General features: G+C 39.4%; 1 protein-coding gene across 1 annotated transcript in view; it reads right to left on the bottom strand.

The window, feature by feature from the left end:
* Positions 1-17,497, bottom strand: part of CMC1 (C-X9-C motif containing 1) — a 44,224-nt gene extending 26,727 nt beyond the window's left edge. Inside the window, exons 1-2 of the mRNA XM_037387135.1 lie at positions 17,397-17,497; positions 5,512-5,604 (exon numbers count right to left, since the gene is read on the bottom strand). Coding sequence (XP_037243032.1) covers positions 5,512-5,604; positions 17,397-17,463 — 160 coding nt within the window. The 5' untranslated portion in view covers positions 17,464-17,497. The remainder of the gene's footprint in view (positions 1-5,511; positions 5,605-17,396) is intronic.
* Between the last annotated feature and the right edge of the window lie 2,965 nt (positions 17,498-20,462).

Here is a 20,462-nt window from a genome sequence, read left to right on the forward strand (position 1 = left end):
CCACCTTCCTAACAGCAAGATCAGGCTGATTTGAACTATCTACCCCTGTATTCACCCTGAAAAGTGTGTAGTAGGTTTCCTACTTGAATCCTTGAGACTTACAAATGAGTCACAACTACAGAAGACACCTGCAAGTCACTCTTGGTGACTTTTAAAGGACCAAACCCAGACCACGTATCAGTAGTAGACAACAAAATTTAGAAGAAAAAAGTTTGAATTAAAACCCCCATCTCTGGAGCAAGATTGCTTTTCTCCCGCAAAAAAAGACTGAGGTTTTGGGAAGGTGGGCAGAAGTGCTTTATAATAAAACAAATACACAAAACATATCCAACAAATATAACACAAAAATTATGATCTCGTGACTGACTCAGTGATCCAGTAATTTCTTTGGGATCTCAAGACAAATCTTTCAAAGTCCAAACACCAACCTGTCGAAGTCACTCAGCTGTTTCTGTTTTTAACAAGCCTAGTAACCCAAAAATCAAACCTGAACCGAATGTACAAACCTTAAAGTTTGTGTATTCTGTCCTCATAGTTCCTCTCTAGCTAAATCCATCAAGTTTCAAAATTGGGTAACTCTGAAGAGCAGAATAAGCGCTGTTAAGAAATGGAACAAATATTTCTGTAGATATGATCAAGATCAACCAAGCTCTTGCAGTTTTTTCGAGTGAGTGTCTCTAGCTTCAGAGCAGAAAGGAGTCATGGAAAGCACAGTACAGGCTAGATGAAACTACAGAAGTTTTGGTAAGCTAAACGAATAATGACAAATGCTAACTTCAGGTAATTTGCTATGATTTTGCTTTAAAGAAGTGTACTCAAATTTAAATTTTCTAACTAGAAATTAAAGCAAAAAATAACAACTTTAAAGGAAAACAGATTGATTAAAAAATTATTTCACAAAAGCAATAAACGAGGGAATGGCAAATAAACATTTCTTTTAGCTACTCCTGTTTGAAAGCACAAATTTTTACATGCCAAGGACACACGGATGCAGAAATACATGGATTTAATATTATTTCAGACAAATTCATGCTACAGTTTGTACAAATACAGGGAAAGTTCCTGTATGACAACACTGTTGGTTTTTTTTTTTGTTTACTTGCTTTTTACAACACTTTAGATACTCCTACAATAGCCCACAATTTCAAATACATATAGCGCATGGATATTAACACGATAAAGCGTATTTACATAATGGTCATGAAAAAGGGACTAGCATTTCACAGAAAGCATGTTTACTCTCGTAACAAAATTACTAATATATGCATTTTCACTGAAAAAGTGCTTGAAAATCTTAAACACATAGAAATTATTCTGCACCTGAGATGTACTAAATTCCTGAAAAATGTGCAGCACACCCCAAGAACTATACTAGCACAATCTGAAAAAAAGAAGTTCAAAATAAATTTAAATAATCTAAGTAAAAAGAAATATGACCAGACAATATTTAATTCTTCTTTAAAATAATCAGATGGAAACATTTTCATGGTTATTTCATCCCTAAGCTACTCTGGTATGTTAACAACCAAGCATAGCAATAGGTCACCCATTTAACTGGGCTAGGGCAGCAGGATCATCTCTTGAGTTAACAAAACTTTTGGGTTTTATTTATGTTTTAACCCTTGGGGTTTCTTTTCCCTGGATGGCTCTTGAATACGTGCTGGACAGGCTGTCACTACTTGCATTATTAGCTCTGATAAGCACACAGCTCTAGGTGGTATAGCTGCAGGCTAAGGTAACGGACTGTATACAGATGGACCCCTGTGTTCATGCAGAGCACTATTGAATGTATAGGGGCTCCCCATAGGGACGCATATGAACCTAGCACGACCAAGCAAATTGTAAAGGCCCACATTTGCAGAATAGCTTTATTTCCTGTATTACCAATCCATTTACCACAATTTCCTAAAAAGAAAATGAAACAAAGGTGTATTAATAGGAGCTGTTCAAACAAAATTAACGTAAAGCAGAAAAATCCTAGAGAGCAAGTTAAATGAGTAGCTATGCCACTTAGTGTAAACAGCATGATTTCATACACATGTGTACGCTGTGTAGCAACAAACTGAATTGCAGGAGTTTTCATTACCTAATTACGCAGTTTATGTTCATAGCTTGTAATTGTTTACAGCATAGAAAACACAGCCTCTTTACTGTGATTAACACATAACCCTGTGTACTAAGATGACAAATTTATTCCAGGAATAATTTCAGGATGGATTTATGAGATGATAAATTCTCCTGTTCACAAAACTCCTTAGGCTTCATTTCCCGTGGTTTGGTCCCTCCCTGCCCCATCCAGATTAAAAGGTATGCAACAAAATAGCTGAACTTATGCTACCATCTTATTTTAAACAAGGGTATCAGTGCAGATTTTGCTTGTCTATTTGACCATTAAAATTGCATCAGAAATACTCCGTTTCTACCCCTAACTTTCACACAGTTTAATCAAAGCTGGCTTAGAGATGACAGAGAAATGAGGGGGAGAGAGATGCATCCATAAACCTTATTTTAATCAAAATACACAACTGTACTCTATTCAGGAAAAAGAAGAAAAACCTTTAGTTCTGCCTCATACGACAGAAGAAAAAAAAAACAAAAAAGACAGCACTTTGCTTTAAAATTATGGACACAAAAACATGGAGAACCTGCAAGGTAATGGTCAACAACTCACAGCTCAACAATCTCCACTACTGGTTGCTGTCACAAAAAATTAAGGTGCTGAAACCAAAGTTCTCATCCTACACAGAGAAAGTCCAGAGGAGAAACACACACACCCTCTTTGGTCTGCCCCCAAACAAAATTACATAAATAGCATACTCTCAAAAAAGTTTTAACTGACATCCTCTTTCAATGACCCGCATTACTACAATTGCTTTTCCTCTTCATTTTTTTTCCACAAAAGTTATAGAGTTCGAAGTAAAAATGATTTAACTACATTGAAATGAAAAAACCGTGCGTTAAGTCCTTCTGGCAGCACTGGAAGTTACCTGTCATGTGATACCACTTCCCTTGGGCAAATATTCCCACCTTTTTTCCTACTTACTCAGTTTCAGAATTACTTTGTAACACTACTCTTTTATGTCTTTTGGAGAAATCCTAAAAGCAGCTGCTTGAAAATACGCTGGTTCACTTCACCTAGACTTGACTCCAAACCTAGTGATAAACATCTAGAAACCTCCCGTGACATTTCTTAAGTAAATAGCGAAAAACAAAAAGCCACATACCACTGAGGAAACAATTGTTCTTCCTGCCATGGTAAAAATCACTGAAATAATACATATAAAAGATATGGCAATAAACTAAAATCCACTCCTTTGTCAGTAAATACTCTTGGAAGATGCCTAGAAGACACTGCTGAAGATTTGAACAAATGTTGGGACAAGTTAAAGAGTGTGGGAGGTTTGCTATACAGTTAGATGGAGGTACAGGCATTTCTAATTTCTCTCAGCTTAAGATATTTGCATTTCAATAACGAAATGCACGAAGAATATTTTTTTTTTTCTGAGCCACTAAAGGAGAGATGTACTGGAGAAGACCTATTCTCAACTGAAAACAGCTTCTTTAATAAAAACAAAGTGTTATGGATAAACTGTGCAAGTTTAACCACTGATGGAGCAGCTGCTTTGACTGGAATAAGAAAGAGGTCCTAGGGTAAGGTTACAGAGCTAGCACCACATGTGGAACAAACACATAGGGAGGTACTGCAGCAAACTAATTGGAGTCAAGAGTGCACAAAGTGCTACAGAGTGACATTGCTGTACTTAACTTTTTTATAAAAACAAGCTCTTCAGATAGTAGCATCCAAATTTGCTGACCTTTTTAGTGATGACAGGTGGCTGTGAGTCGTTTGCTGCCTAGCAGGTATTTCCAAAAAATAAACACTCTTAGTAGGTCCCTTCGAGGTGAAGGGGACATTTTAACAGTGAGTGAGAAAGTAACTGCTTTTCAGAAGAAACTCAGGCTGTGGAGAGAGCATTTTGAAAACAAGTGTTTGGGTATGTTCCCCTCAGTATGTGATGTTTTGTTTCATTCTTGTTGCTCAACACAATGTGAGTGTGTCACCTATAAAACCTCTCATATCTGTACAATTCAGAAGGATAGAAACAGATCTAAACCTATTTAAAAATCGTCCAAATGACAGTTTCAGTGGGGTTTGAACCTATCTGTTAAAAACATAAGCATGCAACACCTTCTGATTAGTTTGGAAGAACAACAGATTGACATCAGGGAAGATGGTCATTCACTAGCCTAACTTCCAAGTAAAACCTTTGCAAAACTTGTGGATGGGTTTAAAAAATTAGTATCATGATGTAGTAAGTGCAGGCAACAATGCACCTCTTCCACTGGGATCTAAACATCTCTGTCAAGTATCTTTTTAGCTGTGACCATTAAAACCAAGCACTGAAATAAACTGAACTTAGATGCTGTTTCACAGTGTTCAACAAGGATTTATTTTTTAAAAAATGCATATTCAATCACATAGCTATCAATAAAAATAGTTATTAACAGTAATATTTATTTGTACCATTAATAGCATAAAGTTATTTTAAAGTACTGTTTATTTCATTTTTATATCATCCTTTTTTAATTTCTATTTTTATGTGTTATAATGTACATAATGCACTAGTACAGTGGTACACGTATATGATTTAAAATAAATAAACATATATTGGGATTCCATGCTCAGAGGGTTTTACTGATGGAGTGCGCAATCAAAAAAGTTTATAGAGAACACAGATCTAGATGACAAGAGGCATGCACACCCTACCAAAAGTGTGCCACTTGTATAGAACAATTCTGTGGCCTGGTTTTGTTGGTTTTTTTTCTTCCTTTCTTATATCCCTCTGAACAGGAGCATTCTTGGCTAACCTGCACATAAGTAGCTCTATCTTTCTCATACTTCAAAAAGTTCCAGATTTCTTCCAGGACTGTATGAACATCTGTGTCTGAATGTGATACCCAACTTCAAAGAGTTACTGTCCAGTACTCTTCAAAAGAAAATGTAAACACGCAAAAGTGGACTGCATTATCCTGTTTCAACATCTGCCTAATAACACGTTTATGTGCATGTATCATTAAAATACTGGGGCAGGGAAAGGATGCAGTTAGTTGGGAATATTTAAATACATTTATCATAATAAAGGAGACCCCTAACTGAAGGCTCACATGATGCAATTCCATTTATATAAGTATCAAATATTACGTACAGGAATACAGTAAATCTTGTGTTGCTCTGTCATCACATAGTCTAGACTGAGATGTGGGAAGTTTTATATTAATCATACTAAATTCCACAGCCCTCAAGAACAAGTCATTTTCAAAAATAGTCCACATCACCAAGCAGCCAAAGCCAACACCACAGACTTATACACGTTACTACCAGTTTCACAGTGTACAGATAAGATGCAGATCATACGTATTAACTCTATGATTGCTTGGCTTCAAAAACAGGGATTATATTCAGGGACAAAATGGAATACATCTGATCTCCCAATGAATATTTACTCTTACCTTGCACTTTATCTGAACACAGCTCCTTGGCTCGGTCCCTCATTATCACTGGAATCAAAACATCTTTTTCTACATGTCTCAGCTTAGAATTTTCTGCAAGAGTGGAAAAAAAACAGAAAATAAGAAAAATAGGGGGTTTTACCTATACATCAGAGAAAGTCAATCTACAGAAATAAACCCACATTGTTTATGTAAGATACACGAGTACACTAAAACTGTCCCAAACTAGTAGCATAAAGTACCATGGGAGGACCACACAGATCAAAAGGCAGGAAAGTCCCAAGACTTAAAATTGCTCAGATACAAATGTATGCATTACCCTGAATATTTCTGTTCTGTTCAATGTGTACAATGAACCAAAATTAATGGAGAGAATTCTGGCAACACATTCTAATTTCTGCATTACTAAATAGAAGGTCTGCCTACAGACTGCACAAAGGTTGAGAATTACTTTTATTTCAGAATACTAATATTTTTCTATGTACATTATCTCTACAAACTGTCTTTTTTGCTCACTGTCACAAAGCTGAGAAACACAGCACATATCAGAGCACAACCTGAAATTTGCACTGCTATATGGAAGACTTCAGTTCTTTAAAAAAAAAAAGCCTAAGAAGCCTAATAAATGGAGGATCTAGGAGTTTCTTCACTGAGAAATTCAATTTAACATGAACAAATGCTGCTGCCTGAATTCTGCAATTAAAGTACAGTTGCAGTTTGCTTTCAGTTGTCTCAAAACAGAACTCGGTACTCTGAGTACAGCTAGTGATCTTGAATAGTTAAACACAGACCATTTAGAAAAAAAACAGTGCATTTCCAAATCCACTTTCTTTAAAACAAAGGGATGAGAATTTATCAAGTACAGCTTTTCATTTCTCAGCTTCTCAGTTAAAAACCCTTTAAAGGATATTCGTTCAGAACATTGTATAGTCCAACACAATTATATCAAATACCTGGGTTTCCTCCTCAAACACACTATTTATTCACCCTTTGATGTCAATATGCTTCAGAATAGCATCAGATGTGATGCTCACATTATGAAAACTCTACTGTCAGACACACTGTTATTTTGAATATTTAAACAAAAATAATTTCATTTAAAAATTGGTTAACAAAAAAAGATAAAATTAAAGAAATTAAAACTGTGATGTATTCAAATTCAAAAGGAAAGAAGCAGAATTTAAGTTACCTACCGCTTTCAAACACTATCTGTTTTTCAGAGCATCCGCAGTTACTTCTAGATCAAAATGCAACAGAGACAAACATTTCTCACTTACCATGTTTTAAAGTTTATTAACTCTATGAGGTTACACAGTATTGAATCTGTGATATTACTAGGGGCATTGGGTAACAAAAGAGAGGATTACAATGAGCAATATTCAGAACCTGAATTAAAGACTTATCTTTCTCAAAAACTTCCAATTCAAAAATTGGAATTTCTACAGCAAAAGATAGGAAAAAAGTGTCTTCTGTAAATACAACAAAAATGCCAAACACAAATAGCTCACGACTTAGATTCGCTTCTATGCTCCTGTTTTCATGACTGACATAAAATAATTACAATGAAATATCTTTCATTTTAACTTTCTGCAGAGTATCAGTACAAATATGTTGTACCAGGCATTTATTACGTTACAGACAACACAAAGCTGCCATAAAATTTTACGTACTTTTTTTTAAAAAACGGGACAAACCACTTCAGCTGAATGACATGGCAGGAAACAGCACCACCAAGCTTACATGCCTCAGCTCTACTCTGAACAATTTCAACCAAAACAAGCTGACACTACTGCAGTTCTGCCTCTCCTGATCCCTGTGATGCTATTTTTCCTCTGCCCACACAGATGTGGCTCTGCAGCCCTGTGGTGACGCAAAACAGGGAGTTAATTTGGTTTAAAGGTAAATAAACTTCTTTGCAGGCAATTTTTCAGCTAGATAAATTCTCTGATCCAGTTCACTATATAAATGCATAAATAGCCCATGAGATGGAACAGCATGAGACTAGGACAAGAAGAAGACTGAACTGTCATGACCACCGCTGGCTCAAACTACAGCAGCCTAAGCTTCCTGCCTTTCTTTTTAAATTTAAATTGGTTATATTCACGCTTAGAGTAGGCAGAAACTAAGCTAACCTACGAACGTGAATAGATAGCAAGTGCATTACTAGCTGTCACCAAAAGGGAAGTTTTAAGTCCCCCACTGCCCTCATTCACCCCATCACATCAGCACTACTACGCACTTAACCACACAGTGCCTGACCAGTTCAAGACAGAAAACTAACTCAAGCACATGCAAAAAAGTATGTCTCACCTGGTTTACACTTTGAAGTAAGTAGATCTACTTTCAGAGTTCTAATAATTACTTAATTAAACTTTTATACCCCAGCACAGGTGGAAGCGTAGCAGACAGCACAGAAGCCTTTAGGGCCTGGGAAGGGCACCTGGGTTCCCCTGCTGGCAGAGCTGGCTACAAGTACCCACAGCTCCCACAACAACAAAGCGCAGGGCTCCAATGCAAGGGTCAGCCACCCACTACTGACAAAGAGCAGAAGCAGTTGGAAACCCAACGAAGACTAGAAAGAAAACAGGACAAGGGCATCCCCTAAAAAAATTAAAAAGAGAAGGCCTCGCTGCCCCCTTGTTAGCCCAAAACAGTCAAAAAACATTTTCAGGTTTTATCAAAGCTTAAGCACCCACTTTTCTGTTTGATTATTCAAAAAGAAAGGGGCATAAGACTGATAGCAAGAAGTAGCTGTACTGGTGTTAACATCAGCTCAACCAGAACCATGACAGAGCCATGCTCCAGGCAATGTTCCTCTTTTTAGTCCTGTGTTGTCAAACCTGCAGAGGCTGAAAATGCAGGAAGGAGAGGGCACATCAGGACACGGGGCAGTGTCCAGTACGAAGAATCAGAAGAGTGCTACAACAGTAATTCAAATGTAACTTAAAAGTTCATCTACAGTTTTTAAAAGAATGTTGGTAAGTATCAGTTTTCGAACCATTACACAAGCAATTCAAATCATCTTCTAATGTCTAGGAGGTAATTTTAGGCAACTGGGTGCCACCATCTCTCCAAATAGCTCAAATGCAGATGTTCAGTTTGGGCAATACTGTATCTACTCATGAGTTTCAACTGTAATGTCTTCAGTTTTTTAATATTCTTCCTTGATCCTAAACTATCCACTGCATTACATTTACAGTGATTTTCCTTCAAGTATCTTAAAACAGGTGACTAAAGTTGGTATTTCTAGCATTTATGCAAAATATTAAAGAAAAATAAAGTACAAAAATTAACAGTACCTGATACCAGCTAGAAAAATATGTTTATGTGCAGAATAACTGCATTTCTGATACCAATGTACAAACACTTGCAAGATCATCATCAATTCAACCTAATCAGCTCTGAAGTAACATGTACGGCAAGAACTTTCAGGGAAACAATCTCGCAGAAGCAAGACTTCATCAAAAAACATGAGACAGCCATGATGTGAAACCATTGATTCCTTTTGCCTTTTTTCAACTATATTACAGTTTCTAGAATAAGAGCTTTTTTCCCCTTTTAAAAGTTCACTATTCTGCACTAAGAAAGATAATTCTTATTCTAATATCAGATTTGCTGCAGACTAGTCCCCACAGAAGAATCTGCATTACAACAGACCTACTACTGTTTTGTTTTACCTTCAAAACATCAATACAATTATCCTCAGAGAAGCAAGAAGTAAGTTTTTCTACAGTCTGCCTTCTGCATTTGAAAGCCGATAACCTCTGGTCCCCACCCACATCCTCCACACACTTTGCCTGGTCTTCTGGGTAGGCTCTTTGAGATGATCATGGTGTTTGGCCACAAAGTGAACCAACAAGAACATATTACCTGTCAGCTTCCAGTGGGCCAGACAAATGTTAGCAGCAGCTTTTCCTTTTCCTTCTCCTCCTGCCAGCCAAAACTCAGGCACATCTGTAGAGTAACTTAACACTCTGAGATTCTACCTTTACCTTACATTCTGTTGAAATTCCCAAGTACCATCAAGGTACAAGGGAGAGACAGATGAACACAAGCTTTAACTGAGTAAAGGTTAAAAAAGCAGACTAAATATAATTAACAGTAAAAACTAAGTATTTTGTAAAAATACATGCAGAAGTTAAGCCAAAATTAAAACCAAATGCAGGCTTGTAGATGTTACAGCATCTAAGTCACTAGATTCTTGAAAATGCAAATAAGGCTACAACCAAGGTGTATCATGAAACTACTGAATGTTTCCTAAAGACAGAGGTCAGCACATTCCAGAACGGTGACACTCCTTGTGGGGACAAGGAACTGAGGAGAGGATAAAGAATGGGTATACAGGTTATAAGCTTGCATTTGCCAGGAAAAAAAAAGACAGAATGGCAGAAAACTACAGAAAAGGGAATACCACTGTGGAAGAGAAATTTTCTTCCATACCACCTCAGCCCAGTGTAAAGAATTAAAGGAAGGAGACTAATAAAGTAGGAGTTATCTCTATTCAGCAACACACTAACACCACATTGAAGACTTTTTGTTTTGTTTTACAAATAAAATCTGTGGGGTTTGGCAAATCTCAGTGCTTGAAACAGTTCTCTAGTTGCATACAATATACAGGGCACAAGACTACAATTGTAACAGTTTTCTGTGGTTGATCAAAACCTTCAACTGCAAAAGCTATTTATTGCCATTGAAGGCCAAGGACCACAGCCACTTTTTTTAAAGGTTTTAATTATTTTTCTAAAAATCACCAAAAAAACCTCCCAGGAAATAAATGCATCAATAGGAACAAGGGCATCACAACCACTAGAACAGCATAGAATACACATCAAATTCACTCCGTACTGAAGCTGAGAAAACAGATGATGAATACTCTCCCGGCTTCTTAGCCTCTGACCACAGGATCCACGAAGGCCTTGGGAAAAAAAAAAAAAAAAAAAAAAAAAAAAAAAAAAGAGGACCGCGGTGTAGACCTGTGCTGTACCCAGCAGACCTTTAAGAGGACAAGAGGAAATTGAAACACAAAGCTGCTTTACAGTCCTAATAATGAAAGGGACCATAGCAGCTTGTCGTATTAATTGGTATCCCCTTTTTGTAATAGTCTAAGACAAAAGCTCTCATAGAAATGAGTCCTGAGAAAAGTCATACCATCCCCTCTCTTCCTTCAGCACAGTTGGTAACTGACTTCTTCACCCTTCTGTCACTATGTCCTGCTGGTAGTTTACAGCCTTGCTTTCACCTCACTCATGACTTCAGGTAGCAGGGACACAGATTACTCATACCTTCTGCATTCAAGAGGATGCAAGTCGTGATTCCAGCAACAGTTTTTGAAACATGCACTTCTCATTATACAAGCTGTAATTTGGATATTCTTGGTTCAGTTTATGCACATTTTAAAAAAACAGCTCAAAGTAGTACTTTAAATATTATAGCTATTTCAGTAAGAATCACAGTATATAAGAAAAACATAACAAATTTTATGGAGTTTTTAACATTTTCATTAGCAACTGTTATACCTCATGTTTTCCTTGAAGTCCCAGTTACATAAACTTCTAGCCATCAGCTATGTTATTTACTAACAAAAATGCTGTAGAAAGTTCAGTCAAGGTTCAAGAATCCAAGTCAAAAAATATAACACTCTTCAAAATATAAACATTTTAAAACAATCACTTTAATTATTTTGTGGCTTTGGTTCAGAAATGCAGAGCCATAAAAGGGACTGGTTTTTTTTTTTAAATACACCTTCCTATTTTTTTCCTACCAGCTGCCATCAAAGACAAGCAGTTGTCAGTGGATAGGTTTCTAAGATGCCTTTCTTTTTTAAGCTAAGAAATAGAACTTCAAAAGTATTAATGAAACTTCAGCAGCAGAAATAATAGTTATTACAGTGAAAGGGGAGAAAAACAAGAATATATATGCAGAATTCCAATTCTCTAATTTACACCACATTTAAAGAAAATCTCATTCTGAAGAAGTGTAATACAGTTCTTTTCCTGGAAGGGAAGGTCTTGCCTTCAACTGTGCTGAGTGTACTAAACTTGAGTTTACCTGCCACCTCTCATTTTTTTCATATGCAGACCTACAGTATAAACCACACAAAGTTAAGATGGGCTGGAGAATGAATAACAAGTTTATTACTAAGTTATGTAAATGCATTAATTTGGGGGATTGAGTTATTTTTCATATCATTTGGGAAAATTATTTCTATGCTGTAAATAATCTGTGTCATCCCAAAGGTTTTTTTAAAACATTTGCCTGTGAGCTAATTATAAAACTACACTGAAAACGTACACTTTTATTCGTAACAGAAGGACCAGCACAATGTTAATTGCATGCTTATTTGCAAACATTCCTTTCATCGTTCAGACTATTGGCTCTAGAGGTTAGACTTTTACAAAAACCATTTCAGAGTTAGTATACCTGCAACAGCGTTTTGAATAGGCAAAGATAAATTATAGCTTACTACTCCTCCAGGAAAAGAATGCATTCAATTAAAAATTTTCACCTCCTTTATTCTGCCTAACTTACCCTTTTTGTATTAAATAAGAAGTCACCAATCTTAGGTTAATCCACGCAAATTCATTTGTGCGTACTATCAAACAGTCTGTATAGCTGAGTATGTTACCAACTACTTAAAACCTCTATTCTGAAACACTATGCCACACATCAAACAAATTAATTTAGAGATAAACCCATTAAACTCATGGGAGGAAAAAAACCCATGTTTCTACAATCTAAGTTTTTTTTCCTACAATTGTAATTTTATGTATCAATGTAATTAATACTTTAAGTACCCAATCCTGTGAGGGGGCTCCTATGCCCTTACTGCCAAGAGGTTCACGGGGCCAAAGAGGCAAATCATTTCAGCATACTGCTTTGCAACCTCAGTCGCACAAAAACGTTCAGGATCCTGTTAAAGATAAAGGATTTTATCAGTCAAAAACATCCACTGTGAACTGACTGATGACTGACCAGGACCAAACAACTTTATGCACATGTGAAATGTCACCGAGTTTGGTAATTTAATTTGCACATAGCGGTTTGCATACAAACTAGGGTCTTCAGTACTTTGCTCTCTATTAAGGTTTTAAAGTATAGAAGGACAACATGAAGTGACAAAAGTGTTATAATCAAAGTGAAACAACATACATGCTATCCTTAAACCTGATTTAAAAGCAAAAGAGGCAGATGAGTGCAGTTTCTTTATGCAGCAACCATATTTTCTTTTTTAAATGTATATAAATTTCTTTTTATTTAAAAAGTTACAGATTTTGAGATCTTTCTATCTAATACTGACATCATTTTAAATTAAGATGGAGTACAGGGATGACAACACCAAGGAAAATTTCCAAAGCTTTAACTTCTCACCATTCTATCATCACCTCAAAGTCAATTTTCACCTTTTTCACTGGCTGAATTTGTTATCTTACATTTTGCTTTGGGGCTCATGTTCTTGCAATATGGCAGTACTGGATTACGAGAACACTGACAAGCCTGTTTGCTAAAAATGAACAATGGCCATATTACAGCAAGTCTGTAATATCTAGAAAGAAAAGGAAAAGCAGACCCAACAAAGCACACTTACTTGTTAATTACATGCAGACTGCAAATATTTGTACATCTAGTGAGTAATAAGTAAAGCCAAACCTGAAGTTGCTTGCCAAGGTTTTTGACACCAGGAGAATTTTTTCACATTCTTGATCACATATGAAAGCCAGTTAATGGCCCAAAAATTAATTATAGATCAGAGCTTAATATTTACTACTGAAAAAAATGCAGGTTCATTAACATCTAGCCTGAACTACTGTTCAAGTATGACCACGCTGCCAGGTAGGAAAACTTAAGGTGTGAGGCACCTATAAGGGGAACACCCCACCCCACCTCAAATCTCTTCTGACAACTTTAGATGAGGATTCCAGCAAAACACACAAAATACAAAGTCACAAACACAGCTAGGGACACGGACCAGACAAGGACTAAAATGGCACAGGCAGCCTTAATTCTGCCATTGTAAAGCTTCTGAATATTTCACTTGGTAACTGACGGAAAATCCTCAATGCAACTTTCACTTACACAAAGACAACCATGCAGCAATATTTCAGCAACCAAATACACATTTTGTTTTTTTACTGGGACAGCAAAAATATAGTAAAAGCACAGATACAACTGGATACCTGCATATAGGGTTCCACACTTTTTAAGCAAAGCCCAAACTTTTGAGCACCTCTTGTGTGAAATTGGTCCCGACCTTTCTAACTAACAGTGGATGTTGTGCAAGAATTTACTGCTTAGTTCCACCTGAGGTAAGAAACAGAGAAAGGTGCTGCAAAAATCACAAGCTATCTGAAGTATATAAACCAAACTGATCACATAAAATACAGCTAAGCAGTGACCACAAGAACAGTGCAATAACTTGCATCAGAAACAAGGGATGAGTAACAGGTAAAACCAACATAGAAAAAAGGAAGTAACCAGCACCTGGATGAAGAAGGCACACAGGAAAAATCTAACAACCAATGAATGCCAATTATTATGGCAGGAAATGTTAACCACCTAAGATTTCCCACCACGTCCAATAACACTAATGGTGGCTTCAGCACTACATATTCCTCTTTACCAATTCTCTGAATTGTGTAATAAGGCATAAAGAAAAAAAATGTAATTCACAAATGGAAGTTTCATTTAAAAAAAAATACCTGCCCAAATTCCTTGAGAGCAGCTTGAGTATTTAGCTCTCTGACTACTCCTTTGAAGATAAAGTTTACACCTTTCATTCCAAGTAACTAACACCACACAAAAATTAAGAGCAAGGCTTTTGAATAACAGGACCGAGTACATTCTTCCTGCCTTTTTGGTTTGTTTTTTTTTTTTGACTGGGAGTAAGGATTAAGAGACAAGAAAAAATGCCTACCTTAGATTTCTGTACCTATGTATTTAACAATCAGTACATAACACAAATGAATAAAGATTTAGAAACTAGCACCACAGATATGATCAAAACACATCAGTGTTTTCAAAAGTAGCACAGCATGAGGCATCCTGACACGGAGAGAAGGCTAAAAGCCTTTTGGTTATATTAGCACAAGGACTGCAGATAATATTCTGGATTTTAAACTCTCTTTAAAGAATCCTTTCAAACCTTTCAGTATTATGAAACTCACTGCAGCTTCTCAATACATCTTTCATTTTTTTAGTTCTTTTCCCTGAACAGTTCTTCAAGATGTGGTGTCAAATAACTTCTGGAAATCATAATTATCTTTTCCCTTCATGTTCCCAATCACGTCCCAGGTCAAAGACACCAGGAATATCAAAAAGGTCATTCTCATTCAACTCCCTTCTTGACAATGGTAACTTATGTTTTTAAACACGCACATTATCAAAAGAAGTTTAATTAAAAGCTGGAACTGTTCTTCATTTTATTTAGATATTTTGCCTTTAAATTCAACATCGCTTTACCTCCCATTAATTTTTCCTTTCTACCTTTGGAAGCTGTAATTTCATTCCTTTCAATGTATTCTTCCAGCTCCGTCTTAACTGCCCATGCCACTTTGAAACAAGTCACAACCATTTTGCAAGCCCAATTCTCTCCGTCCACTGATATACTGTTGCTGTATTTAACAACTTAGATTTCCACATGACAGTAAGAAACTTAAGTAGCTTAGGAAGATTATGAAATCAGTCTTTGGCCCCTCTGTTTTTAAGACCCCAAAAAATGTCCAGGATAGGTACCAAATCCTGCACTGTGTATCTAAGCTACTGTCAGTAACGCTGCTCTTCTCTTTACATGCTTGTGAATCTTCAACTAGGGATCCAAACATCACTATCCGAAAATAACAGCTACAACCAAGTGCACATTAAAAAGAAAATGAGCTTTCTTATAACCCATGACCTCTACTGCTGAAAACAGCACCCTACAGAGTTTTAGAAGCGCTGCATACAAAAGCCAACTTCAACATTGGGCTGCAGCACATTCATGCCGAGGAAGGATAAAACAAAACAGTGTAACTAAAATTTTGTCAACAGATTTATCTACTAATTTATTTACTGAATACAATCACCTAATGATGCAGCCACAGTTCCCTTCCCAAACTGTGGCTGTCAAAAAATCCTCCCATACAAATCACAACATAATTCACAGGTTCCACATTCTGAGCTTCAGAAGACTCCTTGATATTCACTCCCTACTGCCTGGCAAAGCCATGAGAGTATTTATGTCTTTTGCGACTGTAAAACAAAGCATCAGTCACAGTAACAATTCACTAAACTGTGATTCTTCTTTTTTCTGGTATGGAAGCCAAGAAGCAGTTAACAATGATGACATTAAAAACTACCACATTGGGGTACCTGAGCTAACATCTTACTGATATGAACAGGGCAGCTCACACCTCTTGCAGCTATTGTTCCAGTTTCTCTACAACCTCACTTAGACACCTTGGCTTTTAGGTTGTGTTCTGAGGTTTTCAAGAGAGCCGTAACAGCCAGGGACTGAGGGGGAGAAGGGGGGAGTAAGCAAAAGATACCAGATAACAAGGTAGCAGATTTAGAGAGGTGTCAATAAGCAATGCCACTACTCAACAGATGAATCTCAGTATTGGTGTCACATAGCATGTACTCAAAGTACATCCTCAGTAGCCCTATCACAGCTAACATACAACTACAACGTGGATTAGGATGGACACATAACATTGTTATAGACATGAATTTGGAAGCAGAACACTGATGAGCTTCCATGTTTGGAGCCATCCCTTTTGCTATACAGCAAATGCACAATAGCTTGATTTAAGCTAGTGTACTAAGTAGACTTTTTCCAAAGAGCAAACAAGAAGCAAAACTACACTGCAAATGAACAATCCCTTGAAACGCAGCAGTTAAGTTTTACAACATTTTCTTAATTTAATAAGAGATCAATGCTTAGATGGTATGATCAACAAAGCCAGAACTTGATTACTCTATAAATGCCTTGTTTGTAGGGGCCAGAGAGCGAGGCTCAGTACAGGTTTCCATCAGAAACTGAGAGCTTGGCCTTGGCCAGCACCCTTCAGCTTTTGAAGAAAAGACCAAAGGCTGCTGGGACCGAGGTGTACAGTCACAGCTGCTGCAGTTTGCCACAAACTACTCGTGTCTCAACACCTCGTGTTACCTGAAGCATACCGATGCCTGCTGGGTTCGCTGGGTTTGGGGCAAGTGGCCTTTTAACATCAACATAACCAGCCAAAGGCACCAGCCTCAGGGCAGGGCGGATGAGTGAATATTAGGTGGAAGCACATGGGCAAACGTCACTGCTGGGGATATGCGGCTGTAGCTGTCCAGACAAGATCCTGGTAACACGAACCCGAGGACCACGTAGCCTTGGTATTTTCCCTTTACGTTTGTTACACGGCCAGGGAGGCCAGAGCAGGCCGGGCGGCGGCGAGGCCCCGCGGGCACCTCGACGCCCCGGAGCAGCTGCGCCGCTGCTGCGGAGAGGCCGCAGGCCGCGCCCCGTGCCTCGCCGCCGGAGGCCACGGCCGGCGGGAGGACGCGGCGGGGAGGGCGCTGCCCAGAGGGCGCCAGCAGCCCGCGGCAGGGCAGCCCCGGCCACAAGGCTCGCCGAGCGCGGGCCGAGCCCCTGCAGGCGGCCATTCCCAGCCCCCGCCGGCGGTGCCGCCCAACCGGCTCTCCTCGCCCGCGTGTGTGAGGGGGCAGCGGAAAGCGGCGGGGATTTCCCACAGGAAGCCCTGTCGAGGCGGGCGGCGGCGAGCCGAGGCGGCGGGGGGTGTGTGTGTGCAGAACAGAGGGGGCGCTCCGCCGCTGCCGCCCTCCCCCTCGCTGCACGTGCGAACCGCCGCCCGCCCGGCCGCCCGCCAGCCAGCCAGCCAGCCAGCACGGGCAGCGGCCGCCCCTACCTGCGGCGCCGGGGGGAGGCTCCATCTGCGACTCCACGCTGCAGCGGCAGCTGCGCACAGACCGCATCCGGGCCCGCCGCGCAGGCGCGGCGCCGCCGAGCCCCGCCCCCTCTTCCTTGCACCGGGCGGGCGCACGGCGAAGGGCGTTGCAAACGAGCGGGCGGGGGAGGCGCCTGCGCCAGCGGTGTGGCGGGAGGGGGGCGCGGGCGCGCGCGGCCGGGTGCACGCGCAGCGTTCGCTGCCGTCGCGAGGCGGGCGGGCAGGTGGCGGGGCGGGCGGTCGCCGGGCTGTCGCCGGGCTGTTGCCGTTGCGCGCCGTGCTCCCGCGGCCGAGGGCAAGGTGCGGTGAACGGGGCTGAGGAAGCGTGGGTGGGCTCAGTGTCTGGGGGTTAGTGAGGGGTCCCTGCAGGTTCGGGTACAGGGAACGGCGGCTTCCTCGGGAGCCACAAGCAAACAGCTGTGTGAGTGCAGCCCCTGACAGGGCTGCGGGCGAGGGGTGGCACAGCCTCCGGCTGAGGGAGCCCTTGGAGTGTCCGCAGCTTCCACAGCAAAGGCGTGAAGTGGAAGATGAGTATTACAACGGTGGTCGCTTTTATTCATGAGTTGGTTTGTGCCCTTCAAAAAGGGCATCCAGCCATGTGGGCAGGAGGCCCTCTGTCCTGGCTCTGTATTGTATGTCTCTGGGACTGCCCTCCTGTGACAGGTGTTCAGGTGGTGGAGGAATCAGAAAATGTAGTGTCCCACCAGAAACTCGGGCAAAATATTACCATGGAAAGTTCTGCAGGGGTGTTGGTCAGCCTAGCAAAATGCAGCAGAAACTATGAAAACCTGAAAATGAGGCATAGCTGAAACTTGGGACTTATTTTAACAAAGACAATACAGAATTTTCGGAGAACCCACCGTCTTTTCCTGTCTTCAACATTTTAGACTGATGGGCGCTATGGAAAATTGGTCATTTTATGCAGTAGCCTCTTATGCAAGGCTGCAAAAATTCTTCCAAATATAGCATTTCCTCTGTTATCCTGCAATGTTAATTCCTGTTCAGTGGAAAGGTAAGCTTTAAACATCATGTTCTCAGGTAAGTGGGAAGCCCAGGAGCCTTCCCCAAGCACCAGACAGACTTTGTATGCTTCTGGAAGGTAACCACAAGCAGTCTAGAAACAAATCAGTGGGAGGAATTTAGATCACAATTACCATGTTATTTATTCTTAAAATGAAATTTCATTAAAGTTTCAGATCCACAAGTTTTCTGCAGATTTACATAATTTTCCCCATGTGAAAATTCAGTCCCTTTATTTGAAAATGGATCGTTTCAACTTGAGGACACACTGCGAGCCAAGTACTTTGTGCTGATATGTTCACAGAAATTAGTAGAGCGTGATGCAGGCAGAATCTTCCACACAAATGCTTTTGGCCTTACTGATCTAGAGCATTTCTGTTATAGAGCATTAAGTGTCTTTGTGGGTTGGGCTTTTTTAATCCACAAGTTTGTTCTTGTTCCTTGGAGTAAAATGTGGCTATTACAGTTGTTTTCTGTAACTTTAAACTGTACCGCTTCAGTTAATGCTTATACTGTGATTTGAGAATTTTAATTGAACAGGGCTGTGAAAACGCAACATATAAATTTATTTGTATTTGTTTTATTAAGGGGTTTTGGACTATGCCACTTCAGCAACGACTGTGAGAGAATGTTAAAACAAAAAGGTAACCAACAAGCTACAAACAGTTGTTATATATATATATGCAATGAGACAATACAGAAAAGCACACGGTACAAAGAGAAGCTTTCAGCATAAGAGCCAAAAAGGAGAATGTACGTTTACAACAGTAAGTTGAATTTAAGGAAAAAAAAGAAACCTCCTTGAAGTTGGTAATTTTGCTGCTCTTAAACTATTGGCTACTGGTGTTTATCTATGCCCTGCAGAATCAGAACTGTGAAAATTTATTTAAGATTAAGAAGTTTGAATGTGCATGTCAGCTCTCTGTATTGTCATGTTAACCTGACAGTTTTCAGGGACAGGATACTAGGCTAGATATAACTTTGCTTTGCAGTAGTATTTCTGTTCTTTGATGAAGGCAATAAATAGAAAAAGAAAAGTCCAACAACTTTGTAACTCAGGGAAGTTGTCCTCTCCTGCTGCTTCGTCCAGTAACAGGCCTGGAAAGCAGAAACAAGATTTTTCTGCAATTCTTAATTTCATGTCTGACAGACAAGAATGAAGAATGCTAAGAACTGCAAGTGAGTAAGAGGCATCTTGGGGAAATAAAAACAGATACAAAGGAAAAAAATGGATAGAACAACTTTGTTCTGGAGATTTAAGGGGCAGAAAGGTGTAATGCAGATGTGGGTCTGGTACAGTCTCATGCTATTTGGGGCTATTAGAAAGTATTGAAATGAGAAAGTACCAGAGAAAGTGTTATCATGACAGATACATAAGACATTATGCAGAGCAGGTATGGCTTAAGTAAGACAGAAACTGTCCTCAAAGAGCTTTAAATTAAGATTAACAGTTTATTTCTAACCTGGGGGTCAGTGCAGTGATCCCAGGAGGTGGTATACAGTGGCCAAGTCAATGGTTTCGTTATAGCAATTTGAATGAATATAAGCAGAACAATTTTCACAACCAGAAAAGAGGAGGTTATTGTGTTAAAGATATGAAGTTTTAAGAGTTATATAAAGAATTTTAGTAGCATGGATTAAAAGAGTTAAACACTTTGTAAATACATGTATGCTTTTATATGCAGTCTAGATATTAAGATCGTCGACCCGTATAGAGAGAAAAGATGTATTTACTTCCTTCCATAATGCAGAAGTGCCTGTTATGTGAACTCCATCCTGTGGGAGCATTTCAAGGGTATGCAGGGTAGTTTCATTAATAAAAGAGAATGGAGCCAGGCTCTTTTCAGCAGTGCCCAGTGACAGGACAAGGGGCAATGGGCACAAACTGCAACACGGGGAAATTCCGTCTGAATATGAGGAAAAACCTCTTTACCTTGAGGGTGGCAGAGCCCTGGCACAGGCTACCCAGAGAGGCTGTGGAGTCTCCTCTGAAGACGTTTAAAACCT

The sequence above is a fragment of the Falco rusticolus genome, chromosome 4, assembly GCF_015220075.1.
Source record: "Falco rusticolus isolate bFalRus1 chromosome 4, bFalRus1.pri, whole genome shotgun sequence".
In the NCBI taxonomy this organism is placed as follows: Eukaryota; Metazoa; Chordata; class Aves; order Falconiformes; family Falconidae; genus Falco; species Falco rusticolus.